Here is a 19,124-nt window from a genome sequence, read left to right on the forward strand (position 1 = left end):
AAAAGATTACTTACTTAAACATCTTCAGCAAATAAAATAAAGTTAATCAAATCCAGTCCAACATCCAAGATAGGGAAGAATAAAAATGTATGGAATGAAAGCATTAAACCTCAATGTTAAAATAATAAATATTAAATCAAAAATAAATATGAATCAGATATACTAAATACAAATTAAAGCTGACACTTAAATTTACATGTAATATTTTAATGAGGTTGTTAGTGTTCAAAGTTATTTAAAAACATTTACTGGTCTGAAATTAATAGTTCATCTTTAGAAATTCTAAGTTCTAAAGCCCAAATCTTGAGGCCAGTTCTGTTGTTCAATATTAAAAGCTGAACAAAGCTTTGTCTGTTTGATCAGATGTACAAATATCAACTGTCCAACCAGATTTTTATCCAACTGCCAGCAAGATGCCTTAGTGTGGCCCAATGGCTCCACTGCCATAGACTGTGATACCAGTCACACACAGTGAGCCTACTTTAGCCTCACTGACTGGTTTAGATTTTGCAACATACTTACTGACCATCCACATACCACGTTGACATTCCCCTAATTTCCACCCATGGCCAACTAATCAGTTCGAGTCCCAGTTTTACCTGGTGTGATTTGATTTTCACAGATGCACATTCAAAAATTATGTTAAGAAAACACTTGTATAAACACTTCCACCATTTCACTGGTCTGCAAAAATTCACAGCCAAGCTAACATCTCTGTTCCCCCTTATCCCAATGCTTTTCCAAACCTCCATCCAGGTTCTGAAGGTCACAAATGTTTATGAATTATGAGCCACAGCCTGGTTGCTTAAGTATTTACTATTTACAATGAGTTAAACTGGATGCAGCAGTGCCAAAGTGCACAGAATTGTACAGAATGGGAACTCAGCTTTCAGAGGTCATCCATCATGGCCAGGAGATCATCTCCTTTACTGCAGCTGTGCTTCGGCTGCTCCTGGACACGGAATTCTTCCATTATTCGAGCTAATTCTTCATGCTGCTGCTGGTCCTGCAGAGAAGAACAACACATATGGTCCAAGTGGCAGTCTGCCGTTTTATTCCTTAATAAAACAAGGTCCTTGATTGACTGAGAGAGTAAATGCACTGTCCAGGATGCGCTATTACTTGTGCCTGAGGCAAGATCCATGTCTGAGCAGGCCCTCCTCAGAGAAGTTGGTAGTGGGGGAGCAGGACAATGACTGTCACTGTCCACTTAGGCTAGGAAGCAGCTGAGGACCCTTCTGCTCTTGCCATTCAGTGCCACTCTGAGTGAACATGTGGGGGCACAAACCAGGATTGGGCTTGTATGTTACTACCTAGCCCCTGCTCACTACTTACATAATAAAATGAACTCATGTGCCCATTTAGCTGAATTAGCAAAGGGTCTGCTGGTGCCCACAGGTTTGAAGGTCTTTGTTGATCCAGTGCTTTCAGCTGCCAAAGGAAGGTGGGAGGCAGGGCATCATAGATGTGTCCATTCATTAAAATAAAAGGGGCAGCTTTTGCAAATAGTGATCCAATGATATTCTGCTTACCTTAGAGACCTGTATGTCAATCACCTCATCAAAAAGCTCTGGAGACTTTATGGCTACTGCTTGGCTGTAACGATAAAAATAGGTCAGAATGAAATCTCCTGTGACAAACAGCCTGCCTTAGTACAGCCCTACTGTAACCGCACTGACTGATTTTGACTGTGATATATTTTCTGACCATTCATATAGTTTGCCCTTGCCCTGGCTTCCATCCATGGCTATCTAATCAGTTACAGTCCCAGTTTTACTTGGTGCGATTTGATTTTCACAGACGCACACAAAAAATATCAAAAAGATACTTGCACAACCTATACAGATCTTCCACCAGTTCACTGGTCTGCAAAAATCTTTGACAAACAGCTGTCCCTTGCTCATCCAACATAGTAGGAGCAGTGTTTCTGTCTTCCCTTTACCTGATTAATTTTGTTGTGTTATAGTGATGCTCTGGTTTCTTACTGACAGAGTTTTAGGGAAACACAGTGGTACAGCTGTCTCCACTGAATAGAGGTCTGAAGGCATCGCCCAGACAGTGGCAGTGATGGCAAGCATCTTAAATTGCCCTTTCTCAGTCTCTCTAGTCTTACAGCACAGTATCACACCAACACAGTTCCTGTGTGTGCTGAGGATTAAAGTATTCCAAGATTTTTTACTTGCTGCTTGGGGTTAACCTGCTCCATGTATCATTCCCCAGCTAAGCATACAAACAGGTAACACTGCTTCTGACTAGAAGGTACAAGGTACTGGTGCCAACTAGACTCTCAGTTGTAACATTCCAGCTCTCAAAGGCATAGTCAGATGTGAAAAATTCATTTTCAAAGCATTTTACAGCACGAAATGTGACCATTCTGTTCTTCACGCCCAAGTGTATGTGCACAATCGAAAACATACATGTGGATGCTGGGGCGATAAAGTATGTGAAAGTTGATCTGCACAGGAAAGATGATGTGTCGATACAGTGCGAGTAAGAGGGAAGGACCATGCACAAGAGAAAGAGTCGTGTACGTTTATAAATCTTGTTCCTGTGAATGACACAAAACAATATTGCCAACTTACTCCTCCTCTTCGTCTGTGCCAAACAGATTCAGCCGAAATCCTGGTTCAGTGCCCACAGGCTTTTTGATCTCTAGACCTCCCATTAACTGCGCCAATAAATTCAGCTCTTCCTTAGCCAGTGGGTTGGGTGCTGTATTCTCCTGAAACATAGCATAAGGAAAATGAAACGTTGAGAAAATAAAACAAGCAAGAACATAGATGATTATAGGGTTGGAATCTAACACAGATGTTGTGTCAGCATCAGGATCTAACTTTTGAGACAATGTGCTAATTTACATGGAAGATTTTGGGTTCTCTCTCAGCAGAGATCATCTGGTACTTATTGGCAACAAGATTTTAAACAGGGGTGCAGTGACTGGCAAAGGAAAAATATATACTTGCCTTTGATGATTTTGGGGCTTACACAGAGAGGGGCAGCACAGTGGCTCAGTGGTTAGCACTGCTGCCTCACAGTACCAGGGACTCGGGTTCAATTCCAGCCTCGGACAGCTGCTTGTGTGGAGTTTGTATATTTTCCCCGTGTCTGCGTGGGTTTTCTCCGGGTGCTCCGGTTTCCTCCCACAGTCCAAAGATGTGCAGGTCAGGTGAACTGGCCATGCTAAATTGCCCGTAGTGTTAGGTGGATTTAGTCAGGGGTAAATATAGGGGAATGGGTTTCTCTTCGGAGGGTCATTGTGGACTTGTTGGGCCGAAGGGCCTGTTTCCACACTGTAGGTAATCTAATAAATGCTCAAAGTGTAGTGAATGTTGTATCACTGATTATCCATTTACCAAAGCAGGAAGTAAGAGTCTGTCAGTCTTCCACAATTTTTATTTGTATTTATTAGTTCAATAGAAACTCCTGTCCGCTCTCTCTCCTTAACCAACTCCCTGGTTTCAGAACACACGATGAAGGGTCAGTGGGCCTGAAATGTTAATTCTGTTTCTCTCTCCACAGATGCTGCCAGACCTGCTGAGTTTCTCCCAGCAATTTCTGTTTTTCTTACAGATTGCAAGTATTCATAGTTCTTTGTTTTCGTTGAATAATTACTTGTAATTGTGAGAATGTGTGCGTGTGTCCGTTGGGGACAGGGTGCAGCTACAAGTTGTGCACTGATTGATTTGAGGCGAGAGAGAAACCTTTTGCAGCTCTGTGAGGTATATGTCAAGTCAACATTTTTCCTCCTGGTGATGCACGTGAAGGTAAAAGCCAAGGTTGGAAGTAGTTGCATTCCCTTAGACCATTAGAAGATTTTAAATTCAGGCCCAATACCAGTGCCAACTCAAATTGCATGTGTACTTCATTCGTGAGCATCATTATTTCTGCCAACAAATAAATACATATGGTAGCTGTGAGATCCCCTTATTATAAGCAAATTTATATTATATATTGATCTGCATTAGAACAGACGTCCACTGTATTTAGTCAGATTGAAGCAAATAAAGGAATAAATTAGTGCTGTATGTTTTATCTTCCTGGTTAATGGTTTATTTGCACAGCTACTGGAATGACTATACATAGGTGATGAAGTCTGTAACAGTGGAACAGCAACTCGGAAGGCAAGTAAAACAGACCACCATAAAACTAAACGGCTTTTCTTTTAAGCTTATTTAATTTGATGCCTGCTGAAATGGGGAAATTATTTATGTAGAGGTAGAATACAAGTTGCTTTAGTAAACAACATTATGATTACTGGCGAGGAGAGTAAAGGGGAAATACCGTTTTGGAAAGTGGGAGGAATTTTTGATTGATTACTATAAGAATTGTTATTCTATGAAGGGTGCAACATGAGTCACATTTGAGGGGATACTATTCCTCACTTTAGTTTAAAGTAGAAGTTGCCTAGAAAAAGAAAAGCCTTTCTTCATTTGTGTTTTTAGTGAGTTCTTACAGTAAAATGTTTAAACAAGGTGAAATCTTCACTTAGTGGCTGCAAATTCAAATCGGGAGCTATTTTCCCTGCAGGAGGAAGCTGACTGAACGTTTGATCGAATGTTCGAATGTCTGAGGGGGCTAGGCAGCAGATAGGGAGAAACCTCTCATTTTTTAAAGGACTGTGAACTAGTGGTACAGACTTAAGGTGGTTAGCAAAAAAAAAAAATTTGCGACATAAGGCAAAACTATTTTGTGTAGATAGTGGTTATAACTTGGAATGCACTCCTGCGTACACAGGCAAGGGCTAGACAGAAACCTTCAGCAGACTGGACTCTGGCTTGGTTTTTTATTCATTCACGTGATGAGGTTATCACTGGCCAAGCCAGCATTTATTGCTCATTCCTAATTACCCAGAGGGCAGTTAAGAGTGAACCACATTGCTGTGGGTCTGGAGTCACATGTAGAACAAACCAAGTAAGGATGGCAGTTTCCTTCCCGAAAGGAAATTAGTGACCCAGATGAGTTTTTCTGAGAATTGACAATGGATTCATTCTTTAATTCCAGATTTTTACTGAAATCAAATTCCACCAACTGCCATGGCAGGATTTGAACCCAGGTCCCCAGGATGTTCTCTGGATCCATGGATTAACAGTCCAGCGATAATACCACTAGGACGTTGCCTCCCTCATAACACAATCCTGATCAAACTCAATTTATAAAATTGATTCCCAATTTTGAATGATATTGTATTGTTAATAATAAATTTATCAAATCCCAACAAGAAACATTCAACATCCAGCATTATTCTGTATATTTTCTCTTTCTCTTTTGAGCACTTGAAATGTTGTAAGATTCAAGGCTCAGGGTCTAGTGCTGGAAAGTGTGACCGATATAGATTTTGGTGTAGCCTTGGTGGGGCAAACTTTATGGGTCAAAGGGCTTCTTCCACACTGTATGATTCTACAATTACAAAGCACTGCATTCAGTTCACATTTATATTTTTAGAAAACTAAATCTGGCAGAATAATATTACACTCGAGAAACCATCTTCAGGCCACTAAGTTTATTTCGTTTCCTGAGTTTTACTTCTACATCTGTTGCCTTTTTGAAGTAAGTTTCAGAAATTCTCTTTTCTGAAAAGTCACAACCTGCAGAAACACAGCTTTTATGTTCATTAACCCACATACTTACACTTCCATAATTCTGCTTTCAGAATTAATGTTTTGAGTCCTGTGACCCCTCATCAAAACTGGATGCTACCAGACCTGCTGAGTTTCTCCATCAATTTCTATTTGTGTTTCATATTCCCAGCATCTGCAATTCTTGGTATTGGTTAATCGATACTGTTTTAAATAGAGCTGCCAAAGTCAACAGTTCTAAGTCTCACTCACCCCCATTAATTTTAACCCCCTCTCATGGAATCACAGAACAATTAGAGCAGGATAAAATTGACAATCAGAGCTTCAAATGTCCTGCCCAATTGCAGCAGAAGAGTGCACATAAGGACCTCCAATGCACTGGAGGCTGCTCCACATATCAGAATACTTGGACCAATATTTATAGAGGCCAAAGAATGGGAAATGCTGTGGTTTAGCTTGGGAAGCTAAGAAAATGAGTTGTTTAGTGACTAAAATGCTCACTCTTGTGGAGGCATGGCATATGGGATACAATTTATCAAATCTTTCTGATAAAATTCTGTACAATGGTGTACTGAAGATAAAGTTAAAAATTACACAACACCAGGTTATAGTCCAGCAGGTTTATTTGGTAGTACAAGCTTTCGGAGTGCTGCTCCTTCATCAGATAGCTAGTGGAGCTACACTATAGGTGATCCCCACTACCCCCTATACACACACACACACACTTACATACTCATGCAGGCCCTCTCTCATACTCATGCTCCCTCTCCGACACACACTCACACTCATGTGTACACCTTCTTACAGACATATTACTGGGTCAGGAGAAAGTGAGGACTGCAGATGCTGGAAATCAGAGTCAAGGGTGTACTGCTAGAAAAGCACAGCAGGTCAGGCAGCATCTGAGGAGTAGGAGAATCGACATTTTGGGCATAAGTCCTTCATCAGGAATGAGGTTTGTGGGTTGGGGAGCTCAGAGATAAATGGGAGGGGAGTGGGGCTGGGGGAAGGTAGCTGGGAATGTGGTGGGTAGATGAAGGTGCAAAGGTGCAAATGATAGGTTGGAAAGGAGGGTAGTGTGGATAGGCGGGAAGGAAGGAAGATGGATAGGTAGGACAGGTCAAGGTAGTGGAGCCGAGTAGAGTTGGAGGCTTGGGACTGGGATAAGGCAGGGAGAGGGGAAATTAGGAAACTGTTGAAATCCACATTGATCCCATATGGTTGCAGTCCCAAGGCGGAAGATGAGGGGCTTTTCCTCTAGGCATCAGGTAGCAAGGGTTTGGCGATGGAGGTGGCTCACATCCTGCATGTCCTTGGTGGAGTGGGAGGGGGAGTTAAAATGTTCAGCCATGGGGCGGTGGGGTTGGTGGGTGCAGGTATTCCAGAGATGTTCTCTGAAACAATCCGCAAGTTGGCGTCCTGTCTCCTCGATGTAGAGGAGACCACATCGAGTGCAACGTATACAGTAGATAACTGCATGGATGTACAGGCAAATTTCTGTCGGATGTGAAAAGATCCTTTGGGGCCTTGGACAGAGGTGAAGGGGGAGGTGTGGGTGCAGGTTTTGCACTTCCTGCAGTGGCAGGGTAAGGTGCTGGGGGGCATGGATCTGACTAAGGAGTCACAGAGGGAATGAAGCTCCATAATGCAGATAGGGGTGGGGAGGGAAATATATTCCTGGTGGTGGCTTGTGTTTGCAAGTGGTGGAAGTAGCGGAGGATGATGCGATGCATGCGGAGGTTGGTGGGGTGGAAGGTGAGGACCGGGGGGTTCTGTCCCTGTTGCAATTGAAGGGGTGGGGTTCAAGGACAGAGGAGCGGGAAGTGGAAATGCGCTGGAGGGCATCATTGACCATGTGGGAGGGAATTTGTGGTCTTTGAAGAAGGAGGCCATCTGAGATGTCCTGGGGTGGAATTGGTCCTCCTGGGAGCAGATGCGGTGGAGGTGGAGCAATTGGGAATAAGGGCTGGCATTTTTACAGGAGGTAAGGTGGAAGGAGGTATAGTCCAGGTAGCTGTGGGAGTCGGTGGGCTTGTAGTAAATGTCCATATTTAGTCAGTTGCCGGAGAAGGAGATGGAGAGGTCTAAGAAGGGGAGGGAGGTTTCCCAGATGGTCCAGGTGAATTTGAGGTCAGAGTGGAAGGTATTTGTGAAGTTGATGAACTGTTCAATCCCTCGTGGGAGCACAAGGTAGCGTCGATACAGTCATCGATGTAGTGGAGGGAAAGGTGAGGAATGGTGTCTGTGCAGCTGCGGAAGATGGACTGTTCCACGTACCGGAAGAGGTAGGCGTAGCTGGGGTCCATGCAGGTGCCCATGGCCACCCCTTTGGTTTGGAGGAAGTGGGAAGATTGGAAGGAGAAGTTGTTGAGCATGAGGACCAGTTCAGACAGGGAAATGAGAATGTCAGTAGAAGGGTACTGGTTGGGTCAGCGTGAGTGGAAAAAATGGAGAGCTTGGAGACCTTCGTCATGATGGAGTGATGTGTACAGGGACTGGATGTCCATGGTGAAGATGAGGCATTGGAAGCCAGGGAAACAAAAAGCTTGGAGGAGGTGGAGAGCGTGTGTGATGTCCCAAACACATGTGGGGTGTTCCTGGAGTAAGGAGGTGTCAAGGTATGCGGAGATAAGTTCGATGGGGCAGGAGACAATGGGCATTCAGGTTTGTGAATCTTGGGGACGAGGTAGAATCAGGCATGGCGGGGTTCGCGGACAATGAGGTTGGAGGTTGTGGATGGGAGATCCTCAGAGGTATTGAGGTTGTGGATGGTCTGGGAGATGATGGTTTGGATATTACTCTGTTGTGTGCACGCGCGCGCACACACACACACACACACACTCACTCACTCACTCCCTCACACACACATATATATAAGTCTATGGTGTGAATTTGCATTTGCAGATTTGTATTGGCAGATACATGCCATTTTGTTCAAAAAGCACACTATCTGGAAGCAGTCAGTCCATGTGACATTTTATATATTTCAACTTTGAAAACAGAACAGTCTGACTCAAGGTTGGAATACAGACAGACTCTAACCTCACACCTCTAATACATTGTGTGAGCTGAGTTGTCACTCTTCTTATAAAACCTTAAGTTATCTCAGAAGTGTGACTTGAAAGCACTTCTGGGATTAATATGTTAATGAATCGAAACCTGCAACCCATTCTAAGTGATTAAAGACTTAGTAGCAATCTAGGTTTGTTCAATTTATGGCTTCAGTTGTATGATATTTTGATCTTTTATTATAAATTCTGTGTCCTATGATCCTACTCCACTAGCTATCTGATGAAAGAGCAGCACTTCTTCCAAATAAACTTGTTGGACTATAATCTGGTGTTGTGTAATTTTTAACTTAGTCCACCCCAGTCCAACACCGGCACCTCCACATCGGTACTGAAGATAGGAGACCCACTGAATTTATAGAGAGAGCAACTCTCTGATTATCTTACTGAAAGAAATTTATGTAGGAAGATAATGATAGGGTCTTGGAAGACATCTTGGGACCACAGGACTTGGAGGTTTTTTGACTGTGTTTTGAAATTTGGTTGGATGTACAGATTCTAGTCTTTATTTAAAAAGAGAGAGAAGGGAATCTTTTAATTGTATTTAATTGTAGGCAGATAGTGAGTATTAACTAGAAATTCACTTCAGAAATTCACTTCCTATTAAGAGACTGACTGTAGCTGTGGCTGTTGGGAGAGGTGGTTTATGTTCAAACGTGTCATTTGGATTGATTGACCTAGAGTTGAAAAGATAGCCCTGCACATTACAATGAGAGATGTTATTGCAAACTTCTCAATATCTTTCCTTCAATCTTCTGTTACCTTCCTTTAGGTTATAATACTTTTTTCCAGTAGCCAGCAGTGGGAGGAGGGACAGCGAGGACCAGGGGCCTGCTGGGAAGGTAAATTTAAAATTATATAAACTTAGCTTGTGAATAGGCAGAGCGCACCCTGAGCAGGAGCAGACACGGGACTGCTGGGTAAGTGAAGGAATATATCTGGGTGGTTGCGTTACTCAAAACACTACTCAGGTCGTGCCTCCCTCCCATCCTTCTCCTCTAATCCTGTGCACTGGGTTGAAAAGGTAACTTTTTAAAAATTTCTTTATTTTTCTACAGTTTTTAGGGAATTTAGAATAGTGGGGATGGCGGTGAGGGCAGTTGAATGTTCCTCCTACAGAATGTGGGAGGTAAGGGTCATCACTAGTGTCCCTGCTGACTTCATCTGCGGGAAATGCACCCAACTCCAGCTCCTCGATAACCACATTAGGGAACTAGAGCTGGAACTAGATGAACCTTGGGTCATTCGGGAGGCGGAGGGGGTTATTGAGAGGGGTTACAGGAAGGTAGTCATACCTCAGGTGCAAGAATGAGACAGATGGGTTACAGTCAGGGCGCCGGCAAACAGTGCAGGGATCCCTGCGGCCGTCCCCCCCAATAACAAGTATACCGTTTTGGATACTGTTGTGGGTGGGGGGAAAGACTTACCGGGGTAAGCAATGGGGTACAGGTCTCTGGCAGAGGGTCTGTCCCTGTTGCTCAAAAGGGAAGGGGAAAAGGAGCAGAGCAGAGTTAGAGGGACAGATAACAGGTTCTGTGGGAACAAGACAAACTCACAGACGGTGTGTTGTCTCCCAGGTGCCAGGGTTTGTGATGTCTCTGATTGTGTTTTGGGATCCTTGAGGGTGGGGGGGTGCAGTAGGCCCAACTCGTGGTTCACACAGGCACCAACAACCTAGGTAGGAAGGGAGATGGGGCTTTAAGGCAGAAATTCAGGGAACTAGGGTGGAAGCCTAGAGCTAGAACAAACAAGAGTTGCTATCTCTGGTTTGTTGCATGTGCCACATACTAGCAAGGCAAGGAATAGGGAGAGAGAGGAGTTGAACATATGGCTATTTGGGTGGTGCAGGAAGGAAGGTTTCGGATACCTGGATAATTGGGGCTCATTCTGGGGTAGGTGGGCCCTCTATAAACAGGATGGTCTATACCTGAAGCAGAGGGGTACCAAAATCCTGGGGGTGGGGGGAGGTTTGCTAAAGCTCTTTGGGAGGGTTTAAACAAATTCAGCAGGGGATGGGGACCTAAACTGCAGTTCCAGTGTCCAGGAGGTTGAGAGTAGTGAGGTCAGAAATATGGTTTTAAGGTCGCAAGAGTTCACCGGCCAGCAGAAAGGTGGTTTGAAATGTGTCTACTTCAACACCAGGAGTATCTGGAATAAGGTGGATGAACGTGCAGCATGGGTTGGTACCTGGGACTTCGATGTTGTGGCCATTTCAGAGACATGGATAGCGCAGAGACAGGAATGGTTGTTGCAGGTTCCAGGATTTAGATGTTTCAGTAAGAACAGAGAAGATGATAAAAGAGGGCGAGGTGTGGCATTGTTAATTAAGGACAGTGTTACGGTGGCAGAAAGGATGTTTGAGGAGTCGTCTACTGAGGTAGTATGGGCTGAGGTTCGAAACAGGAAAGGAGAGGTCACCCTGTTGGGAGTTTTCTAGAGGCCTCCGAAGAGTTCCAGAGATGTAGACAAAGGGATAGCAAAGATAATTCTGGACAGGAGCGAAAGTAACAGTGTAGATGTTATGGGGGACTTTAACCTTCCAAATATTGACTGGAAATACGACAGTTCAAGTACTTTCGATAGGTCAGTTCTTGTCCAATGTGTGCAGGACAGCTTCCAGAGACAGGATGTAGACAGGCCAACAAGGGGCGAAGCCACATTGAATTTGGTACTGGGTACTGAACCTGGCTCGGTGTTAGATTTGGAGGTAGGTGAGCACTTTGATGATAGTGACCACAATTCGGTTATGTTTACTTTAGTGATGGAAAGGGATATGTATATAACGCATTGCTGGGGAAAGTCAATTATGATGCAATTAGACAAGATTTAGGATGCATTGGATGGAGAAGGAAACTACAGGGGATGGGCACAATTGAAATATGGAGCTTATTCAAGGAACAGCTACTGCGTGTCTTTGAGAAGAATGCACCTGTCAGGCAGGGGGGAAGTAGTCGAGCGAGGGAGCCGTGGTTTACTAAAGAAATTGAATCTCATGTCAAGAGAAAGAAGGCGGCTTATGTTAGGATGAGATGTGAAGGCTCAGTTATGGCGCTTGAGAGTTACAAATTAGCCAGAATAGGTCAAAAGAGAGAGCTAAGAAGAGCCAGGAGGGGACATGAGAAGTCATTGTCAGGTATGATCAAGGAAAACCCTAAAGCTTCTATAGGTATATTAAGAATAAAAGAATGACTAGAGAAAGATTAGGGCCAATCAAGGATAGTAGTGGGACATTGCACTTGGAGTCCGAGGAGATAAGGAAAATACTAAATGAATATTTTTCATCAGTATTCACATTGAAAAAAGACAATGTTGTCAGGGAGAATACTGAGATATAGACTACTGGACTAGATGGGACTGACTTTCACAAGGAGGAGGTGTTAGCAATTCTGGAAAGTGTGAAAATAAATAAGTCTCATGGGCCAGATGGAATTTATCCTAGGATTCTCTGGGAACTCAGGGAGGAGATCGCAGAGCCTTTGCTTTGAACTTTATGTCTTCATTGTCTACAGGAATAATGCCAGAAAACTGGAGGATAGCAAATGTTGTTCCCTTGTTCAAGAAGGGGAGTAGAGACAACCCCGGTAATTATACTCAGTGAGCCTTACTTCAGTTGTGGGCAAAGTATTGGAAAAGGTTATAAGAGAAAGAATTTATAATCATTTAGAAAGGAATAAGTTGATTAGGGATAGTCAACACAGTTTTGTGAAGGGTAGGTCATACCTCACAAACCTTATTGAGTTCTTTGAGGAAGTGACCAAACAGGTGGATGAGGGTAAAGCAACTGATGTACTGTATGGATTTCAGTAAGGGGTTCGATAAGGTTCCCTATGGTAGGTTATTGCACAAAATAAGGAGGCATGGGACTGAGGGTGATTTAGCGGTTTGGATCAGAAGTTGGCGAGCTGAAAGAAGACAGAGGGTGGTGGTTGATGGGAAATGTTAATCCTGGAGTTCAGTTACTAGTGGGGTAATGCAAGGATCTGTTTTGGGTTCACTGTTGTTTGTCATTTTTATAAATGACCTGGATGAGGGCTTAGAAGGATGGGTTAGTAAATTTGCAGATCACAATAAAGTCAGTGGAGTTGTGGATAGTGCTGAAGGATGTTGCAGATTGCAGAGGGACATAGATAAGCAACAGAGCTGGGCTGAGAGGTGGCAAATGGAGTTGAATGCGGAAAGGTGTGAGTTGATTCACTTTGAAAAGGGTTCAGAGGAGATTTACTAAGATGCTATCTGGTATGGAGGGAAGGTTTTATGAGGAAAGGCTGAAGGACCTGAGGCTGTTTTCATGAGAGAGAAGAAGGCTGAGAGGTGACTTAATTGAGACATATAAGATAATCAGAGGGTTAGATAGGGTCGACAGTGAAAGCCTTTTTCCTCAGATGGTGATGGCTAGCACAATGGGTCACAGCTTTAATTTGAGGGTTGATAGATATAGGACAGATGTAAGAGGTAGTTTCTTTACTCAGAGGCTAGTAAGGGCACAGAACGGCCTGCCTGTAACAGTAATAGACTTGCCAAATCTATAGGGAATTAAATGGCCATTTGATAAACATATAGATGAAAATGGAGTAGTGTAGGATAGATGGGCTTCAGATTGGTTCCACAGTTCGGCAAAACATCGAGAGCTGAAGGGCCTGTACTGCGCTGTAATGTCCTATGTTCCATGTTCTAATACAGTAAAATACAAGCCCAATCATCGGAAACAGCCGGTGATCCACAAAAATGAAGATCTTATCACATTTCCAGCAATGTGAAAATTCAAGGGTGACAGATCACTGCTCTTACTAGTTTCTTTCTATTTCCCCAATAAATAGAATATTGCATCCTACCTACCTTTCCCCTTATTTATTTTTCAGCCCCCTGCCCTCTCCCAGTCCTGATGAAGGGTCCTGCCAAAATGTTGACTGTCCTGCTCCTCGGATGCTGCCTGACCTTCTGTGTTTTTCCAGCACCAACTTTATCAACTCTTGCCTCTCCAGCACCTGCAGTCCCGACTATCTCCATACCTCTTCAATAAACAGTTATGAAAGTCTGGAAGGAATACGTTCGATCAAAGTTCTCTCTTTCATGGAGTTAAAAATGCTTAGCCAATCAGAACATAGTGCTGCGTTGTCAGGGATGTCATCTTTTAGATGAAATGAGAAATCGATGAGATGTTAAATTAAGGCCTGTATATAAGAATTATTGAAGCCCTAAGGTGTGGAAGCAGGCCATTCGGTCCATTGAGTACACACTGACCCTCTGAACAGCATCTCACACAGACCCACCTCCGTACCCTATCCCTGTATTTTCCATGGCTAATCCAACTAACTACATATCCCTGGTCACTGGGGGAAATTTAGCATGTCCAACCCACCTACCCTGCACATCTTTGGACTGTGGGAGGAAACTGGAGCACCTGGAGGAAACCTGCACAGACACAGGGAGAACATGCAAACCCTACACATATTGTCGCCTGAGGATGGTGAGGCAGCAGTGCCAACTACTGTGCCGCCTAAAATTCATGATTAATATTTGTCAAAGAACACTACATGAACAGAACGTTCTGTAAACTATATTAGGGCTTGAACTATATTCACATAAGATCCTCCAGTCTGTTTCAATGATCTTAACCAAGTCTAATGGAATAATACCCTTTAAGAACAGGATAGTAGCATCTGAATTGAAATTAAATCCCCCTGTACCACAGTTCTAAAGGGGACATAGGCTGCCTCCATTTCTTCCTCTCCCGTCGACCACCCAGTCCCCCTCCACTGCCTTTCTCATTCAATTGGCGGAACTGGTCTGTATGCTGAACAACTTCTTTCAATCCTCCCATTTCCTACAACCTACATCCACCCACTAATCTCCAAATCCAGCACATCATCCTCTGGACATTTTGCCATTCAAAGTCAGACCCCACCACCAAAAATATATTTCCCTCCCCACCTCTAGCTATATTCCGTAGGGACCATTCCCTCCGCGACTCCCTCATTAGGTCCACACTCCCCACCAAACCCCTCCAAACCTGGCACCTTGCCCTGCTGCTGTAAGAGTTAGCAAAACCAGCACCCACACCTTTCCCCTCACCTCATCCAAGATGCCAAAGGATCATTTCAAATCCAGTAGAGATTTACTTGTACATCCTCCAACCTCATTTATTGATCTGGTGTTATCAATGTGGTCTCCTCTACATCCGACAGACCGATGGAATATCTCTGGTCCATACACACCAAACAACCCCACCTTCCCATGACCATCCAGTCCAACTCCCCTGAGGACATATCCATTCTGGGCCACATCTATCACCTAAACAAGGCCACCCGCAAACTGGAGGAGGAACACCTCAGCTTCCACCTCAGCAGCCTACTATCACATGGCATAAACACAGAATTCACCAGTTTCATATCTTCCCTCCCCTAACTCCATCCCAGATCCAACCCTCCAACTCAGATCCATTCTCTTGACCTGACCTCTCTGTCCATCTTCCTTCCCACCTATCCATTCTATACTTCCCACTGACCTATCACCTCCTACCTTTGCCCACCTCTTGCCATCCTATCCACCTTTTCCCTTACCCCACACCCCCTCCCTCTATTTATTTCTCAGCCCCTTTCCCCCTCCCCAGTCCTGAAGAAAGGTCCTGCCCGAAATGTCAACTCTTTTGTACCCAGGATGCTGACTGACCTGCTGTGTTTCTTCCGATATCATGCTTTATCAACCCTCCTTCCTGGATACCAACTATCAAACTCTTTGGGGTTCTTATTTTCCAGTAACTTTGGCCCTCTCTCAGTCACTTTCTTTCTGTTTCCTGTCAGCAATCCTACTTCCATCTGTGGCCATCGCTCAGAAACACTATTTCCCAATTAATTTATAACTGCACTTTCAAACTCGCAAGTATCCAATCTTTGGTCTTCTATTCACCATGATATTTCTGGAGCTACTGATCTGTTTGACTACACTGTAACCTCCTGGAAATACTGTAGGACAACCTGCTTCAGACAGAGTGCACAAGTTAACATTCTGAAGAACATCTGAAGCATTTCATCTGAAACCATCTTCTCTCTATGAGTTGACAGCGGATGGTCTCAGCTAAAAGTCTCATCTGCATTTTCATACCTCACCTCCGTAACATCCTCTCTCTGTAATCTTCCCCAGGTCCAAAATCTTTTGAACAATTCAGACCTACTGAATATTCCTATTTATCTCCTTCGGCTCGAAACTGGAATTCTCTCCCTAAACTCTCCACCTTTCAATTTCACTTTCCACCTTTAAGATACTTCGTGAAACCCACTTCATCGGTCAAGCTTTTGGGTTATCTTCCTCCAAGGCACATTATATGGGTCAGTGTCAAAGTTTGCGTATCAACTCTCCTGTGAAGTACCTAGAGATGTTTTATCACGTTAAAATACATGTCATTGTTGCTGCTGCTGTTCAATCCATATTTACATTTAATTTGCAAAATGCTTTGTTGTGCATTGTATATCAATTCACACAGGTATATGGGAAACACATGAAAGAAAATGGGAAGACCCAGTGAAAACAAGAGGAAGCTAGAAACAGCAAATAGCAGTGGACTGAGCACTGACCTTTGTACGTGCAGCTGAATTCTTTAATGTCCCAGACATATGTGTTTCCACGGGCCGCGAAACACTGTACCTGTGGCCATTCAGATAATGCATGAGATTTAAAAAGGCACACAGCACAACATTAACAAACAAAACAATCTGTTGTACCTATCACTCAAAGATTCAGCAGTAAAGTGTATATAATGAGCAGGCACCACTGGCAGCTCCCTGGAACAATGAATGATTACTCACACTCACGACTAAAGCACAGACTAGGCATTGCTGATTCTGCATTCGTTCTTGAAAATGTAGGAATGAATAACAAATGAAAAACATCGAGCTATTAGCTACACAAATTGTAACATGGTGTGGGAGTTTGCCATCGGTTTCATCCCATTCGATCCCTAAACGTACACACGATGTTCTCAGAGATGGCATCTTTGCACGTTAATTTAACAAATGAATACTTACTTAAACGTGAACTGATTCATGCTGCTCAACAGAACTGTGGTTCCTTTAGAACCCTGTGCTCAGCATTTCTCTTACTCAAATCTACAAGTCTGGAGAGGTCATGGTCTGCTCTGTTGTACATCAGCCTAGACCCCACCTATGTGAATCCTACAGCCTCCTGAGGAACAACATCTCCAACCTAAATGGCTACAAGATGGACAGATAAACCAGTAGCACTCCTTGATACACACACATGCCACATTAACCCATCTGCACACCTCCCTCATGCAAACCCCACTCCATACACCCTTGCCCCCCACCATCTAAATTCAACAACCCATCCGTTTTCTTAGCTGACCTCTGCCCTCTCAACCCCCATGACTTCTCATCCCCTGTCCCCACCACTCTCTCACCCCCTCCACTCTCTCAAACACCTGCCCTCTCACCCCACAACCCCTGCCATGCTCTTTGAGTTTCAACAACCCACCACACTCTCACTTCCCCAATACACTCTCAAACCCAGACCCATGGCTCTCAATAAGACCATAAAACATAGGAGCAGAAATTAGGCCATTCAGCCCATCAAGTCTGCTCTGCTGTTCAATCATGGCTGATAAATTTCTCAACTCCATTCTTCCGCTTTCTCCCCTAGCCTCCACTGCCTTCAGTGGCAGTGAATTCCATAGATTCCCCACTCTCTGGGCTGAAGAAGTTTCTCCTTATCTACATTCTAAAAGCTCTTCCCTTTACACTAAGGCTATGCCCTCAGGTCCTAGTTTCTCCTGCCAATGGAAATATCTTCCCAGCATCTACCTGTCCAAGCCATTCAGTTTCTGTATGTCTTAATTAGATTCCCCCCTCATCCTTCTAAATTCCATCAAGTATAGACCCAGAGTCCTCAAACATTCCTCATATATCAAGCTTTTCATTCCTGGGACCATTCTCATGAACTTCCTCTGAACATGCTCCAGGCATATTGCTCCTGCAAGTTTACCTTGGGAGAAATCCTGGATGAGAACTCCTAAGACTCTTTGCACTTCAAATTTCTGAATTTTCTCCCCATTTAGAAAATAGTTTATGCCTCTATTCTTCCTACCAATGTACATGACCTCACACTTTCCCACGCTGTATCCACCTGTCATTTCTTTGCCCACTCTCTTAACCTGTCCAAATCCTTCTGCAGCCTCCCCACTTCCTCAGTGCTACCTGTCCCTCAACCTATCTTTGTATCATCTGCAAACTAAACCAGAATGCCCTCAGTTTGTTAATATATAAAGTGAAAAGTTGTGGTCCCAACACTGAGCCTTGTGGAACACCACTTGTCACCAGCTGCCATCCTGAGAAGGACCACTTTAACCCCACTCTCTGTTTTCTGCCAGACAGCCAAGCTTCCATCCATGCTAGCACCGTGCCTCTGACACCACGGGCCCTGATCTTACTTAGTAGCCTCTTGTGCAGCACCTTGGCCTTCTTGAAGTCCAGGTAGGTAACATCCATTGGCTCTTCATGGTCTAACCTGTTCATTACTTCCTCAAAGAATTCTAGCAGATTTGTCAGGCATGACCTCCCCTCAATGAAACCATGCTGACTTTGCCCTATTTTACCATCCATTTCCAAGTATTCAGAAATCTCATCCGTCACAATGGATTCCAGTATCTTACCCATGACCGAGGTTAGGCTAACCAATCTATAATTTTCTGTCTTTTGCCTTAGTCCCTTTTTAAATAGAGCTGTCATGTTAATGATTTCCCAGTCCTCTGGGACCCTCCCTGATCCTGAAAGATCATCATTAACACCTCCACTATCTCTTCAGCTTTCTCCCTTAGAACTCTGGGGTGTAATTCATCCAGTCCAGGTGACTTATCCAGGCCATTCAGTTTTCCTTCCACCTTCACTTTGGCAATAGCCACCATACTCAGCCCTGCCCCCTTACTCTCTTGAATGTTTGGGATATTACTCGTGCCTTTCACTGTGAAGACTGGCGCGGAGTAATTATTCAGTTCCTCAGCCACTTCCTTGTTCCCCACCACTATCTTTCCAGCATCATTTTCCAGCAGCCCAATATCCACTTTTGCTTCTCTTTTGCCCTTTATATATCTAATGAAACTCTTACAATCTTCCTTTACATTACTGTCTATCTTAGCATCATAGCATCTTCTCCCTCCTTATTTCTTTACTTTCGTTACCCTCTGTTTTTCTTTCTAAGCTTCCCAATGCTCTTGTTTCCCACTGCCCTTCACCATATTATATGCTTTTGCTTTTGTTTTCATGCTACCCCTGACTTCCCTAGTCAGCCAGGGTTGCCTCATCCTCCCTGCATCAAGCTTCTTTTTCCTCAGGATGAATCTCTGCTGTGTCTCCTGAGTTACTCCCAGAATGCCCTGCGATTGCTGTTCCACTGTCTTTCCTGCGAGGCTCCTCTCCCAGTCAGTTCCACCCAGCTTCTCCTTCATGCCTTTGTCATTGCCTTTATTCAGCTG

General features: G+C 43.9%; 1 protein-coding gene across 1 annotated transcript in view; it reads right to left on the reverse strand.

The window, feature by feature from the left end:
- Positions 1–260: 260 nt before the first annotated feature.
- Positions 261–19,124, reverse strand: part of oscp1b (organic solute carrier partner 1b) — a 79,896-nt gene continuing 61,032 nt past the window's right edge. The window contains exons 7-10 of the mRNA XM_060847375.1: positions 16,216–16,285; positions 2,583–2,722; positions 1,533–1,596; positions 261–1,006 (exon numbers count right to left, since the gene is read on the reverse strand). Coding sequence (XP_060703358.1) covers positions 890–1,006; positions 1,533–1,596; positions 2,583–2,722; positions 16,216–16,285 — 391 coding nt within the window. The 3' untranslated portion in view covers positions 261–889. The remainder of the gene's footprint in view (positions 1,007–1,532; positions 1,597–2,582; positions 2,723–16,215; positions 16,286–19,124) is intronic.

Source organism: Hemiscyllium ocellatum, chromosome 30 (genome assembly GCF_020745735.1).
Source record: "Hemiscyllium ocellatum isolate sHemOce1 chromosome 30, sHemOce1.pat.X.cur, whole genome shotgun sequence".
NCBI classification, from domain to species: domain Eukaryota; kingdom Metazoa; phylum Chordata; class Chondrichthyes; order Orectolobiformes; family Hemiscylliidae; genus Hemiscyllium; species Hemiscyllium ocellatum.